We start from the raw sequence: 15,601 nt of genomic DNA, 5'->3' as shown, positions 1-15,601 counted from the left end.
TGGGTGGAACTCAAACCTTACTCATTATTCATCAGACTCTCTTGTAATTGATCAGGGATGAAAGCACAATGCCAATAAAAGACAGAATAACACAGTCATGAGAACTTGTGAGTTTCAATTAGATTGGGAATTTTGTAGCAGTGAAGCTCTTTGGGATTTCTTGTAAAATTTTAAAAGGACATTCACATTTTTGACATAAGATATTCAGGGCACTGAAGCTGCCAAGATTAGGCTATTAAAAGACCAATACATTTAAAGAATATAAAATGTAGTAGTTGCATCAGATATTGAGGTTTTATAGTAAGGAGAAGGATTAGTAATGTTGTACATGAAAGTCCAGACAAATTGATTCTCTCGTAAAGGTAAAACAGTAGAAGATCGATGTTAAATACCTTTTGGTCTTTAAAAATATCTCTGTTTGGGTCTTCATAACATGTTCTCCTGCCTCATTGCACTTCCAGCTAAGTTAAAAGATAGGCACATTAGACCACAAGGAAGCACAACTTTTCCAATTTCTTATGCCGCATGAGCAGAAGTTGTCGTGGACAGACAAGGACATCAAACAAGAGCTTTAATCTCAGAATATGAATATCTAAAAAAGATAATCTTTTTAAAGGGGCCAAAGTTATAGGTGATATCGCTCTTAAGCTTACAGCTCTTCCAGCAACCTAGAAAATATAATATTTTGGTTAAATTATTAACATTGATATTCCTTTCTATGATGTGCTATGTAACCGTTAACAAAGGTGTTACTGTTGGGTTTCATTTTTAGAGTAATGTCCCCCATACACATTGAGCTAAAGTTGGCCTAACTCAGCAATATCAAAGGGTTCAGCAAACAGTTTAATGTGTATGGTAGCCCCAGACAACTGATTGTCAGGGAGATGCTGATTGGTTATGTCTGATTTCGGATTACAGATCGCATTTTTCTCCCAGAGATAAGTCTCTGGCAGAAATGTCTAGCACTGACATTCTAATAACACAGAAGCCACTCGCTGAACAAGCGTTCTTCTGTATGGGAGCAACGGCAGAGATGGCTTCCAGATTGTTTAGCCAAAAACCATTTAATGTGTATGTCCTCAAGTGTACTGGTTTATTTTTGACTATCTGGTGACTTGATGAAACAGTAACGGATTCCTTGTGATCCAAGCATGTTCTTTCACTTCCTAGTGAACCACTGAGAAGACATTTAACTTTGTTACCAATTTGAAATAAAGAGTCCTGATGACCAAATAACACTGTTTGACCCAACATGATAAAAGATTCTTTTCTATATTTCAATACAGTGGATCTGAGAAATGGACAAATGGTTGCCAGTGGGAAAAAAATGTCCCTTATAACCCCTATTAGTATTTATGTCAGCACCAACATAAGTTGCGTGCTACATTTTGTGAGATACTGTGATAATTATAAGATTAATAGGATTATTTTTCCTCATTTGCAGCTTCTTCCACACCCTTTACTTTCATGCAGGCCGTGGCGTAAAAGTTTTGACTCATAAATGCACGGCTGGTAAAAATGGGTGGTGTGCAAGATATATACCTCTGGCACTCAACTAAAGTATGACTCATAATAAAGGGTGTGGATTGCTTTTCTCTGACGAGATCTGTGTTTGTGCCCAACCGAAAGCTTTTTACCTTGGAGCAATCTCAGCCTTGTTGTCATTTCCTTATCTCAGTGTTTCGTATTATACAATACACATTTATGTACTTCTTGGTAATGGTTATATTTTTAGGATTTGTGAACAATGTTTTTTCAGGACTATTTCAAGTTAGTAGAAGACCCAAATGTATGTTCTTCTTACTCTTTATGAGGATCATTTAAAATATGTAGAAAACAAAGTTAGGCAAACTTCTCACTTTTTATATAAAATTTTTGTTTGCCATAATCCTCTCCATGTTTAGTATGACAAATCTGTTTGTCTCCACTTTGTACTGTGATGTGAAACAAAACACAAAAAGTCATGTTTATTGGGACTCTATGTATTACATTTCTTTGACCTCTGTGGACATTTTAACTAAATTATAAAACATATATACTGTAACAGGCTACGTATGGCCAAACCCTCAGCCTAATGGTGTCTTTTGAAAATATCAAATGGCCGTACAGGTTGACCTCTGTGCATTCAGCACCGTTGACCTTTTAAGTAACACTTCAAATAATTTCTTCTAATAAAAGCACATGTTGAGAGGGAAATCTTGTGGCACTTAATCCTTGGCTATAATATACCATCCACTGTATGTAAAAAACGTAAAGGGGTTTTCACACGAATAATGTTCATTTTAAAGTTGATTTTAATCAATAGATCTTATAATAATAATTTACACAATCGGATTTGCTTAAAAAAATATTTCCTGTGCTGAGATAATCTTATATACAGTATGTGCCACCTGCTACGTACTGTGTAATGGCCGTGTCTGACCATAGAGGGACATGGTTTGACCAAATAACATCTCCTGGGCCAGGAGGAAGTAATAAAGTATACAAACATTATAGCTTGGGATAACAAATTATTCTATGAGGTAAAATATTTTAAAAAAACAGGCATGGAAATGCTTTACTTCCAAGAAAGAATAATATACGATCCCATGCTGTGTTTTGTATACTCTCTTTTGCATCCTCCCCCGCCCAAGAGATGTGGTATGATCGATCAGACCATGTCCCTCTATGGTCAGACACGGCCATTACACAGTACACAGCAGGGGCTCATATATAAAATAATTTTTTTTTTTAAAACTCATCCAATTGTATAAATAATTATTATTCTAAGAATTGATTAATATCAACTTTCAAATTAACTTTGTTCGTGTGAGAACCCTTTTAAAATTGTCACTACTGTTCAACAACATAAAGAAATAAGAGAGTAGACACTTTATGTAGGTGGACTTTTATATCAGTTTGTGTATATCTTTTATGATCATAAGATAGTTATCTATGGTGCAATACAGGAAATAAGTCACAATTAGATACTGGAGAAGAGGAGGAAGATGTAACAAAGGGAGTGGAAGATGTAAAATAGTAGATCTTTATTACAGTAAAAAAAAAAAAGCCTTATTACTACATTTACTGGTTTTAGCCAAACAATGACGCACTCTCACATCTGGAATTGCAGCTGTATATTGCTCAGGCCAAAAGACTACTGCTACTCCAGCAGGATACAGCTAAACCCCCACTAGGTGGAGGCAACACAGGTGCAGGTGGAGCCATTCACACTCACTTCCAAATATGGAGGAGGTGATGGCTGGATGGTAAAACTGCACACTGGTGGCTTGCATAGAGCACTGTTCACACTAGCAGACGCACAGTCACAAACCCGCAGCCTATTAGGTGACGCCCATACTATTAGATCAGGCGGGCTGCCAAGCCGTACCCCCACTGCGCGCTACGTAGGGACAGAAGCTCTGATAGCAAGGCCTAACAAAAAGGGGCCTGGCTGTATCCTGTACAAAAAAGTTTTTGAGGTTTTTTGTTAGCGTTATGGCCATAAGACGTAAGCCTACAACCCTCGTCACGGGAACCTCATGCTTGTAGGTCCCTACACTATATATAATATAAAAAAAGCAAAAAAGAAAATATCATTACTTACAGCAAGATGGAATTGCAGCTGTATATTGCTCAGGCCAAAAGACTACTGCTACTCCAGCAGGATACAGCTAAACCCCCACTAGGTGGAGGCAACACAGGTGCAGGTGGAGCCATTCACACTCACCTCCAAATATGGAGGAGGTGATGGCTGGATGGTAAAACTGCACACTGGTGGCTTGCATAGAGCACTGTTCACACTAGCAGACGCACAGTCACAAACCCGCAGCCTATTAGGTGACGCCCATACTATTAGATCAGGCGGGCTGCCAAGCCGTACCCCCACTGCGCGCTACGTAGGGACAGAAGCTCTGATAGCAAGGCCTAACAAAAAGGGGCCTGGCTGTATCCTGTACAAAAAAGTTTTTGAGGTTTTTTGTTAGCGTTATGGCCATAAGACGTAAGCCTACAACCCTCGTCACGGGAACCTCATGCTTGTAGGTCCCTACACTATATATAATATAAAAAAAGCAAAAAAGAAAATATCATTACTTACAGCAAGATGGAATTGCAGCTGTATATTGCTCAGGCCAAAAGACTACTGCTACTCCAGCAGGATACAGCTAAACCCCCACTAGGTGGAGGCAACACAGGTGCAGGTGGAGCCATTCACACTCACCTCCAAATATGGAGGAGGTGATGGCTGGATGGTAAAACTGCACACTGGTGGCTTGCATAGAGCACTGTTCACACTAGCAGACGCACAGTCACAAACCCGCAGCCTATTAGGTGACGCCCATACTATTAGATCAGGCGGGCTGCCAAGCCGTACCCCCACTGCGCGCTACGTAGGGACAGAAGCTCTGATAGCAAGGCCTAACAAAAAGGGGCCTGGCTGTATCCTGTACAAAAAAGTTTTTGAGGTTTTTTGTTAGCGTTATGGCCATAAGACGTAAGCCTACAACCCTCGTCACGGGAACCTCATGCTTGTAGGTCCCTACACTATATATAATATAAAAGTTTTACCATCCAGCCATCACCTCCTCCATATTTGGAGGTGAGTGTGAATGGCTCCACCTGCACCTGTGTTGCCTCCACCTAGTGGGGGTTTAGCTGTATCCTGCTGGAGTAGCAGTAGTCTTTTGGCCTGAGCAATATACAGCTGCAATTCCATCTTGCTGTAAGTAATGATATTTTCTTTTTTGCTTTTTTTATACTCTCACATCTGACAAAAAGTCTACCATTTTTTTTTCCATTCAACATCTGTACAAAAGATTTTTTTAGCCATATGGATAATCATTCAACCATAAATAATCTTTCCTTAAAAGAATTTTCCTAGAAAAATCATTTTTCCGTTGCCTATTTGGAAATTACACATTTTTTTTCACCACTAAAATAGTAAAAATCTGGACATGTTTGGTATTGCTGAAATCGTAGCAATAAGGACAATCTTAATGAAAGGTCATTTTTAACACAAAATGTACACCGTAAAAACAATTCCCAAAACAACTGTCAGAATTGTGGATTTTTTCACAATTTCTCCATATTTGGATTCCCCCCCCCCATTTTCCATTATACTATGTATGGAGTCATTCAAAAGTACAACTTATCTTGCAAAAAACAAGCCTTCATATGTGTATGTGAGGAAAAAACAAATGCACAAAATTGGAAATTGGACCCTTCATGAAAGGGTTAAAAGCTTACAGAAGCTCACTCCCCCAATAACACAATTATTTCCCTTTTTGAAAGAACTATTTATATGGTTTTGTAGCAATCAATAGTAGGGTTTCTTGGATCCAGTATTACTAGTATCCAAATCACTGCAATGAGAATGATCCCAGGTTACTACAGCTCTGAGAAGAGGGAGACCATTGACTTATATTTGTGCTGAATATATACAGGATATTACTTGCCTCCATGCTGTGAGCAACTTATAATTAGTGTCTTTATATGGTATATACTTTACATAAAGTTATGGCCAAATGTGTTGGCACCGTTGAAATTGTTCCAAAAATGAAGTATTTCCCTCAGAAAATTATTGCAATTTCACAAATTTTATTATAAACATGTTTACTTTGTTTATTTGTATTGGAACAACACAAATAAAAACTGCCAACACAAAACAAGACCTTAAAAATGGGCTAGAGAAAATTGTTGGCACCTTTGCAAAATTGTGGGTAAACAACTTTGAAGTATGTGATGCTTGTTCAAACTCACCTGTAGAAAGTAACAGATGTAGGCAATATGAAAATCACACCTAAAACCAGACAAAAAGGGAAGAAGTTGATTCAATCTTTACATTGGGTGTCTGTGTGGCACACTAAGCATGGAAAACAGAAGAGAACTGTCTGAGGACTTGACATCCAGAACTGTTGAAAAATATCAACAATCTCAAGGTTACAAGTTCATCTCCAGAGATCTTGATGTTCCTTTGTCCACAGTTCACAACATAACCACGTTTATAACCCATAACACTGTAGCAACTCTCCATTGATAGCAAAGAAAAACTGATGAAAGATTGCAATGCAGGATAGTGGATAAGCAGCCCTAATCAAGTTCCAAAGAGAGTAAAGCTGTCCTGCAGGTCCAGGGTGTATCAGTGTCAACGCAAACTACCAGTCAACATCCTTCTGTGATAGCATCTTGGGGACAGATGAGACCAAGATAGAGCATTTTGGTAAAGCACATCATTCTGCTGTTTAACAAAAATGGAATGAGGTCTATAAAGAAAAGAACACAGTATCCAGTCAAATATGGTGGTGGTTCAATTATATTTTAGGGTTATTTTGTTGCCTCTGTTTTGCTAGTTCTGGGTACCTTAACCACATGAAGTTTAGCAAGGATTTTGGGTCGCAATGTAGTGTCCAGTGTCGGAAAGCTGGGTTTGCACCCTAGGTCATGGGTTTTTCAGCAGGATAATGATCCCAAACATACTTCAAGAAGCCCCCAGAAATGGATGGAAACAAAGCACTGGACAGTTCTAAGGTGGCAGCAACGAGTCTGGATCTAAATCCCATTGAACACCTTTGACAAGATCTTAAAAATGTTGTTGGGAGAAGGTGCCTTCAATGAGAGAGACCTGGAACAGTTTGCAAAAGAAGACCTGGTAATATCATATTATGTAATTTTCTATTGAAGCGGAATCTCTCATAAATCCTGCTATTAAAGAAATATACCAGGCAATGTTCCAGATATCTGATTCTCTACAAACATTAAACAAAGAAGCATCAGTAATGTGAGCAATAGATACATGATATGTGTTGACTAACCTGCCCAATTATACAGATGTCGGTCTTCTTATATACAGATAACATCAAACAACACTAGACAAAATTTATGGGGAAAGAAATCAGCCAATTTAGACTGATTTGCCAGTTTGTGTAATAATATGTAATGTAATAATAAAGATGTTACTACTGTATCTAAGGGGAAAAAATAAATCTTATAGGTAAAATTACAAGATAACTGATTGCTGCAGAGGATGATGGATTGTCTGCCACTATTCTTAAAAGATATAGATTAAATAATTATTTTTGCAAAATTATATTTATTGCTATCAAAATTCACATAAACAAACAGATAATTAACATAATAAAAAATCATTGTCTATTGTGTGTTTACCACTGACAGAGCATACTGTCACATAGGTGCAAATACATCTAAGGTGGATTACATTAAAGGAGTTTTCCAAGTTAATTTTAAAGTTATTTTAACCACTAGATCTTGGTATATTAATAATAATAATAATAATAAGTTCCACAATTGGATGTGTTTAAAAAAAATGTTTCTGACCTAAGATAATCTTAAAATGTGCCCCTACTATGTACTGTGTAATGGCCGTCTGACTGTAGAGGGACATGGTCTGATCATACCACATCTCCTGGGCAGGGGAGGAAGTAAAAAAGTATAGAAACATTACAAGAAATTACAATACAGGATCATAGATGATTCTTTTTGTGAGGTGAAATATTTCCCTGCCTGTTTTTAAAAAAATGTTTTACCTCAAAGAAAGAATTATTTGCAATCCTGTGCTGTAATGACTATATAGGTTTTTACTTCCCCGGCCTAGGAGATGTAGTCGGATCACATATAGGAAATAAACATGTGCAATTGCAATAGTTTTCTGGGAGAAATACTTCCTATTTAAAACCATTTCAAGGGTGCCAACATTTTTGGCCATAACTGTATACTTGGTAATATCATATGTAATTTTCTATTGAAGCGGAATTAAAATGATTTCTCTTAAATCCTGCTTTTAAAGAAATATACCAGGCAGCGTTCCAGATATGTGATTTTGTACAAACATCAAACAATGAAGCATTAGTAAAGTGAGCAATAGATATATGATATCTGTTGACTAACCTGCCCAATTATCCAGGAGTCGTTCTTCATATATAGAGATAGCATGAAGCACCACTAGCCAAAATATAGGGGGAAGAAATTTACACCGTTTACCAGTTTGTGTTATAATATGTAATATTTAAGAAGAGAGTGGAGAAGACTTTTTGAAAAATAAAGAGGTAACAAAAGGGAAGCCATTTGCAGCTACTCTTAAACTGCCTTATTTTTATAATAGTACTTTTGGATTTAGTTATCATTTTCATGATTATGAACCCCTTAAAAATTTTAAAAATATTGATACCTATTTAAAGATGTTTCCAGAATTAAACAGCTTGGTTGCTTTTTTCCAATAAACTGTTCATGAGTCCATAAGTTGTGTGTGGTATTGCACTTCGTCACTTAAGTGGAGCTAAGGTACAATAATCAGACACTATAGATGAACAGGGGTAGAATTATTTATGAAAGAAAACCACCATGTTTTTAACCAATTTTAGTTTCCGGGGATGAGTTCAGTTGTTTAGTTGTGTTGTTAGCAATTCTCCAAAACACGTCTATTCAGGTAATCGGTCATCTATGACTGAATCTACATTTACAGTCCAATTCCACCCAGATGACCAATAGCAGTCTAAATTGTTCGGTCTAAACAATCTTTTGATCAAATTGTGCCTCAAACACTGATCTGAGCCGCTTAAAAGATCGACATGTAAACATCACAAATTCGGACAAAAGATCTCTTAAATCCAAAGTATGACATCATGTTTCCAACCTGTCTTCAGTTTCAAGGAAAACTATAAACACATAATGTACCTCAGCTAATTGCTTCAATGAATCCCCTGTCCTTTACCATCTAATATTACATGTTTTATAATTGTCATCCTTGGTTTCTATGCTATATATAAATGGCTCTTTCTTTTGAGAGACTAGAGCTAAAATTATAAGCAATGGATTCTAGCATCATCATAAGTCCCATGTAATTCCTTTGGTAACCAAAGTGTTCTTTTTCTTTCTAGATATGTTCACAATGCAGCTGTCACTGGAATGTCCAGGTAACCGCCTATATCTCATCTATTACTGTAAAACTATTGTTCTTTTTTAACTTAATTAAAATAAAAAACATTGTATTTTTTAACACTGATCACATTTTATCAGGATATGTAAAATGCTTTCAGCTAGACAGAAAAATGACGAACTCTAATCTGTAAGTAGGACTAAAGCTGGTCATAGAAAGCTGCCAGCTGGATGCCTGGTTTGTAGACAGTTGTTTCTCCTGAATCCTCATACTTGAGATTATGAGAGGAAAGCCCCCCATATACAGACTACTGTAAATATTAATGGGTATGGGGACGCTGGTAAGTGATTGCCGACAAAGATGTTGATCTTCATGTCAGATTTTAGACTGTTGATTGCCTTGTTCTCCTGGACATAGATGTAGAGACTTGGCACCCAAATAGGTGAAAAATAATTGCTTTATTAAAGATAAGTTGTAGAACCAGCTTAAGCACAGGCGTTTCGGTCATATCAGACCTTCCTCAGTGTGCGTAGTCAGAGTCCTAAGGTGAATATGCTAGCGTGGAGAGCAGCACAAATGGGGTATCCAACGGTACATCTCCTGGAGATAAGCAGCTGGCAGAGATGTCTGTCGGCAGCTATCTCAGCTGAATGATCGCTCTTCTGCATGGGAAAGTCGGCCAAGATGGCTGTAGGCAGAAGTATCATTTAACTGACAGCCAACTAATGTACAGTATATGGGGCAAATACGTATACTATGAACCCATGCATCTCGCACTCCACTCTCCGAGGATAGACGGGCAATCAAAAAAATGGGGGCCAAGCATTCAGCTTCATGCTATTTCCCCTTTATTTTAGCAATTGTTCAATGTCAGAACACTCCAACCCTAGATCACAACTTCTGACTGCACTATGCCAGTTAGGCTATGTTCACATATCCTGTGGTCATGCGTTAGAACAGATCCATTGGAAAACTGATTTTTACCGAATACACTTTTTTTTTACCATGGGAGTCTATAGACAACTGATCCGTTAACAGATTGCTATTTAGCCATCCGTTATACTTGCATATGTAAGGCATCCATTATTTTCTTAAAGGATCTGCTACAAATAGACGATAAATAACAAATCTGTTAACAGATCCGTTGCCCATAGACAAATGGATCCAGATGACATCCATATTTAACAACAGACAAAAAAGTTTTTTGCAACACTTTTTTGCAAACGGATCTCTAATGGATCCGTTATAATAGATGACTAGAGGACATGTGAACCCTTTAATGCGTTTCGCAACTCTACAAAACTTATACCGTGAACTCTTCCAAAATAAATAAACTTTAAAGATCTAAACTTTTCTATCATTACATGATTTTCTTCTAAAAGATAATGATAATAATTTTTATAGCACCAACATATTCTGTAGCACCTTACAATTCATATCTCTTTACTGCAGGCAAATAAAGGAAAATATGAAGAAAGTCAAATATCAGATAGCAACATCTATCTAAAAAGACAAAAGCGTGAATGGGTTGTGCCCCCAACGAATATGCAAGAAGAAGAGGACAACAGATACAGAAATCCTATAGCAAAGGTAACAAACTGTACTAAGTGTAATTATTTATAAACTTTCCCACCATAAATAAAAAGTTTCCCATTTTTTTATTTTATATAAGTAATTTGTCGAACACCTTAAAAAGAATAGTATTCTACTATCAAGTAGAATATGGCAGAACTCCGGGCAACAAGTCACACAGATGCAATGTAGCAAGTCTGTTCTGCATTTTTCCAAACATGTTTTTCACAACTGCCATGATGCAAATCTTATGTAAAATTCTGCTTATATGCATTTTACCATAATGTTCATTAGCCTTCCAGCCAATCTATGTAGTCAGTACAGGGTTTGTTTTAGGAAGTGTCTAAAATGGATCAGCCATGGCTCCCTGACCGAAGCAACATCTTTTTACTCTGTAAAGTGGTTTTACAAATACATAAAAGTATGATGTTTTTTTGTTGACAGGTTCATTCTGACATCGAGACGAAAAAAGGTATTATACGCTATAGAGTTTCTGGACAAGGTGTTGATCTGCCTCCCTATGGGCTTTTCGTAATAGACCCTCGAACAGGACACTTGAACGTGACTGGAGTTATTGTGGATCGTGAACAAATATCAATGTTATACGTAAGTTAGCATGACGTAATGTAACTGCAACGACAGAGTAAATGATATATTTTAATACCAAATGGAAACTTGAGTCTTTTTTCTATATCAGATATGGGGACTAAATAATTTATTCCATAAATGTTTATTGTTTAAATCATGACCATTTCAATATATGAAATTAATCACTTCTTTCTCATTCATCACCATTAATACAATTATTTTATTGTGTTTATGATTATTTTAGCTTACAGTCCATGCAGTCTCAGTTAGTGGAGAAGAGGTAGAGAAGCCCCTACAGCTGCGTGTGAGAGTCTTGGACATCAATGATAATCCACCAATATTCCACCAAAGTGTTTTTACAGGCTCTGTAGAAGAAAATTGTAAAGCAAGTAAGTGAAAGATGTTCTAAACTGTTTGGGCCTACAAAGGAACCTTCACCAGTTTTAACATGTTAAACTGATCACATTATGGAATAGTGACTGCAGAGTTGAATAAATGTTGTTTTTAATTTTTCATTTCTGTTGCTGAGATATTATCTTGTAAAGTTTAGGTTATCATTTATAGGAAGTTCAACTGGGTGTAAAATTATGTTAGTGGGGGGGGCAAGAACACCCCCCAGGAGGGCAAAGCAACATGCTTTCTCCAGTGAGATGTAATAAAATGTAATAATAGACAGCCCTGCTCTCACCTCTGATCTCTGCAAATACTGAGTAGAGTAAAGCAAATCTGATTTAGTCACAAACACCTCTAGGTTCATCTCACAGGTTTCAGGATAGGGGGAGTAGAGCAGACATGAGTGTAATTACAATGCAAACATCTCCAGCTTCAGCTTAAGGTAGTCAATTTGGGGGAAGGTGGAAAGCAGTAGAGCTGTGTGTCATTACCAACACTTCTACCTTTTATCTCACTGCAGTCAGTGTGAATGGAGCAGGACTACAGCAGACCTGAGTGTCTAACAAATTACCTCCAGCTTTCATCTCAAGGCAGTTTGGGGCAATTGGTGTTCAGCAGAGCTGACAGCACTGTGAAAAATAAAGCTGTAGCAGAAACAGGTGTATGCAATGACACAGATTTATTGTACTCCCACTCCACCCTCACTGACTGCCATGAGATGGAAAATTGGAGGTGTTTGTAAGGACACTAAGGTCTGCCCTACTCTATACAGTATTTTCAGAACTTAGGTCTGATAGCAGGGCTGTCTGTCATTTCATCCCTCAAAAGAGAGCATGTTTTTCAGATCTTATGGGAGCATGTTCTTTTTTTTCCCCTGTATGACACCTGCTGCTTATGATTGTTCAACATTATGTAGTAAAAAAGTACATACCCCCCAGAAGAATCTCTTGAAATGCCCAATTAGTCTTATAAATCAGATTCTAAACTTTACTAACTAATATGTATGAATTGGAAATTTAAAAATAAAAAAACCCCTACATTTTATTCAGCTTTTTAGACACTATTCCATAATATGGCCAGTTTAACATGCTCAATGTGGTGAAAGATCCTCCTTAACAAAGAATTATAACAATATTCAGGGGAGTACATTCGATGAAGAATGGAGTGCTCATCGGAATGAAATAATAATGTAATGAGTTAAATGTAGATATGTGCAGAGTCTGTAGGAGCTGGTAAAATTTGAGAATGCTCTTTGAAAGCTTTGTGGACTGTTCTGGTTGTCTTCATCCTATTTCCCATGGGTGATGTGAATGTGCTTACGTCTTGAAGTAGCTGTTTTTTGCTTCTATACTGGTTGTGTACCACATAAAAACAGAAGGTGAGCATCCCTCTATCTGTCTTTTCCCTTTTCTTTTATTAAGTAAGACCCTATTGCACGGTTTCTCCACAGTATTGCATATTCCATCAACCATAGGTCTGTTGCCACAACACAGTATTACTGCCTCTTACTAGTCATCATCCCCAGTTGTTCTTTTGATTAACTGGCTTGGCTTGAAGTTATTCTTGTGGCGTAACGCACATGTGCCATTGTTCCAAGCTGTCTAATCAAAAGAATAGCAAGGGATGATAACAGATAAGAGGCAGTTCTCCCACTATCATGCTGGAGCCATAGACTACTCTTGTGGCTAATGGAATGGAATGTACAAATTGATTCACACCAACTCTACAGACAAGCAAAGGAGATATCGCTTGGGTCACCTATCAAGCCAAAAGGGGCCTACACACAACTGCATAATTGGGATGTCCAAAAGGGTACTTCCGGAAAGAAGCAAGTATTGCTTGTGGGAGAGGGTTTGGAGGAATCATTCAAAGCAGTCTGTGGCTTAAAGGGTTAGCTCATGTCTGCAGCCATAGAGGTTGTTGGTTCAAGTCCCAGGGACACTCAAAAAAAGAGAAAGTGGAGTAATCATTCAAGATAGAACTGTGCAAGTGTGCGTGTGTGTGGGAGCAGGCCTAAATTAAAGTATCTAGAGTGTGCTTGGAGTGGAACAGCCAGAAAGCTGGAATCACTCTCATTTACAAAACCGGTAGTGAGAGAACTTTCAGAATGAAAGAAGTTCAACATTACATTTCTGGCAACACAAGTTCAAACACACCAGTATAGACAGCAAGGGAAGAAAGGCTGCGCAAAGTTGGAGACGTTTAATTGTGTCTGTAACATTACAAAGAATTGTGTCTCTATATCAGAAGATTATAAATAGAGATATATTGTTCAGAATTCTGCTGATTTGATGTCTTGCCTGAGAGATGTGCATACTTTACATATAAGCTGCTATGAGCATTTGCCCCATATTAATGCAATTTGCTTGTTGGTTGCCTGACACTAGCCCAAAAGTAATGTATTTATGAAAACACAGCAGACCCAAGCAGGCAAGACTTTACTAATGTCAAATCAGATATTTCATTCCGACTTCAGGGAAAAATGAAGCTCATACACTCATTTTGATTTCTAAATTTGTATATTCTAGATACTCCAGTGATGCAAATTATCGCCACTGATGCAGATGAAGCAAATACCATCAATTCTCAAATTGCTTACAGAATAATAACACAGAATCCTAGTGATCCTTCCATGTTTATTATGAATCAACATACTGGCCAAATCTTCACCATGGCTAATCTGGACAGAGAGGTATGTTATAGTATTCTTAGATATCAAAGAACATTAATATTAAAATGAAATGATATAAGTAAACAGTAAAAACCCATCCCCACATGTTTGTCCATCTAGCGGATTTCCTGCATGGTCCTAAAATAACTGCAAGAATGTGAGAAGCAGAAGAAGAAAAAAAAGTAGATTCTAAAAAAATGCATTTTAATATTTCTTTTTTTTTTTAAATTTCAATATGACACATTTAGGGTGAAAAGATATGTGGTGACTATTGGGGGATGCTGGGATGTTTTGAAAATGTTAGCGCATTTGCTCTATTTAGTGTTTCTGACAGAAAGCAATATGAAAACTTAATGATTTAATGCATATTCTGAGCAGGTCTTATTCAGGCGTTGTTTTGTATTTTAGCTGGTAAGCAGCTACAGCCTTGTAATTGGTGCAACAGACTTGAATGGAGGTCCTGGAGGACTGTCTGGACAATGTGGTGCCGACGTCAAAGTTTTAGATGTGAATGACAACTTCCCTATGCTTGAGTATGATTCAGTGAGTACACAGCCCTATTTTGTCAATGTAACGTAAATGCCATGTAAAAATTAGAAGGCAATGTAGACAACATGCAGAATGGAAAATCATCTATACCTTCAACGAACCTATTGAAATTGAATAAAATTGCAATTTACATATGTACATCGATTCAAAATTAGTATATCCGAAGACGCACTCCCAAAGTATATAATTTCAGTAAATTAATTCTCACACCCTGAATCCTGTTATGATGCATCTTGAAAGTAGATCAAAGTTTTTCAGGTTAATATGATTATGGTTGCTGTATCTCTTACACAAAAAAAAATAAAACAAAAAGGAAAGTGAAATTACAGCTCAACATTAAAAAACGAAGCTAAACACAGGTCCATCAACAGAAAAATAAAAAGTTACAAAACTTAGAAAATGGTGACATAAAACAATATTTTTATTTTTTTGTACAAGTTTCAGAATTGTTTTAACCACTAAATAAATAAAATACATAAGTTTGGTACTGCTATAATTGTACTGACCTGAAGAATCATATTTCCAGGTCATTTTTACCACATACAGCAAGCCAGTAAAACATTTTCATTTTGTTCACATGTGTTCATTACATAATGTCATGTAAACCTACAACTTGTCCGATAGATAGATAGATAGATAGATAGATAGATAGATAGATAGATAAACAGAGTAGTAATTGTGTAAAAGTCAGAGCCTAAAATATTAATGAAAGTTGCATTTTTCACCAGTTTTATATTATAAACTGTTAAGGGTGTACATACCGTATTGTTGGAGCTATGGGGTCCATGGAGAATAGGAGCCTCATCCTGAGTGATCTTTTTTCTTTTGCTACTACCATCTTTTCCCAAAAATAAGACAGTGTCTTATATTATTTTAGGCACCAGAAGACGCGCTAGGGCTTATTTTTGGAGGATGTGTTATATTTTGTATTGCGTCAGTAAATGGGTCACTAATAT

General features: G+C 37.0%; 1 protein-coding gene across 1 annotated transcript in view; it reads left to right on the top strand.

Moving 5' to 3' along the window:
• LOC142317221 (desmoglein-3-like) overlaps nt 1–15,601 on the top strand; it is a 57,120-nt gene that overhangs the window by 20,224 nt on the left and 21,295 nt on the right. Inside the window, exons 2-7 of the mRNA XM_075353326.1 lie at nt 8,874–8,909; nt 10,325–10,462; nt 10,889–11,050; nt 11,277–11,421; nt 13,954–14,117; nt 14,505–14,639. Coding sequence (XP_075209441.1) covers nt 8,874–8,909; nt 10,325–10,462; nt 10,889–11,050; nt 11,277–11,421; nt 13,954–14,117; nt 14,505–14,639 — 780 coding nt within the window. The remainder of the gene's footprint in view (nt 1–8,873; nt 8,910–10,324; nt 10,463–10,888; nt 11,051–11,276; nt 11,422–13,953; nt 14,118–14,504; nt 14,640–15,601) is intronic.

This window comes from Anomaloglossus baeobatrachus, chromosome 6, assembly GCF_048569485.1.
Source record: "Anomaloglossus baeobatrachus isolate aAnoBae1 chromosome 6, aAnoBae1.hap1, whole genome shotgun sequence".
NCBI lineage: Eukaryota > Metazoa > Chordata > Amphibia > Anura > Aromobatidae > Anomaloglossus > Anomaloglossus baeobatrachus.
The sequence above is the reverse complement of the archived record's forward strand: the minus strand, read 5'-3'. Positions and strand labels throughout refer to the sequence as shown.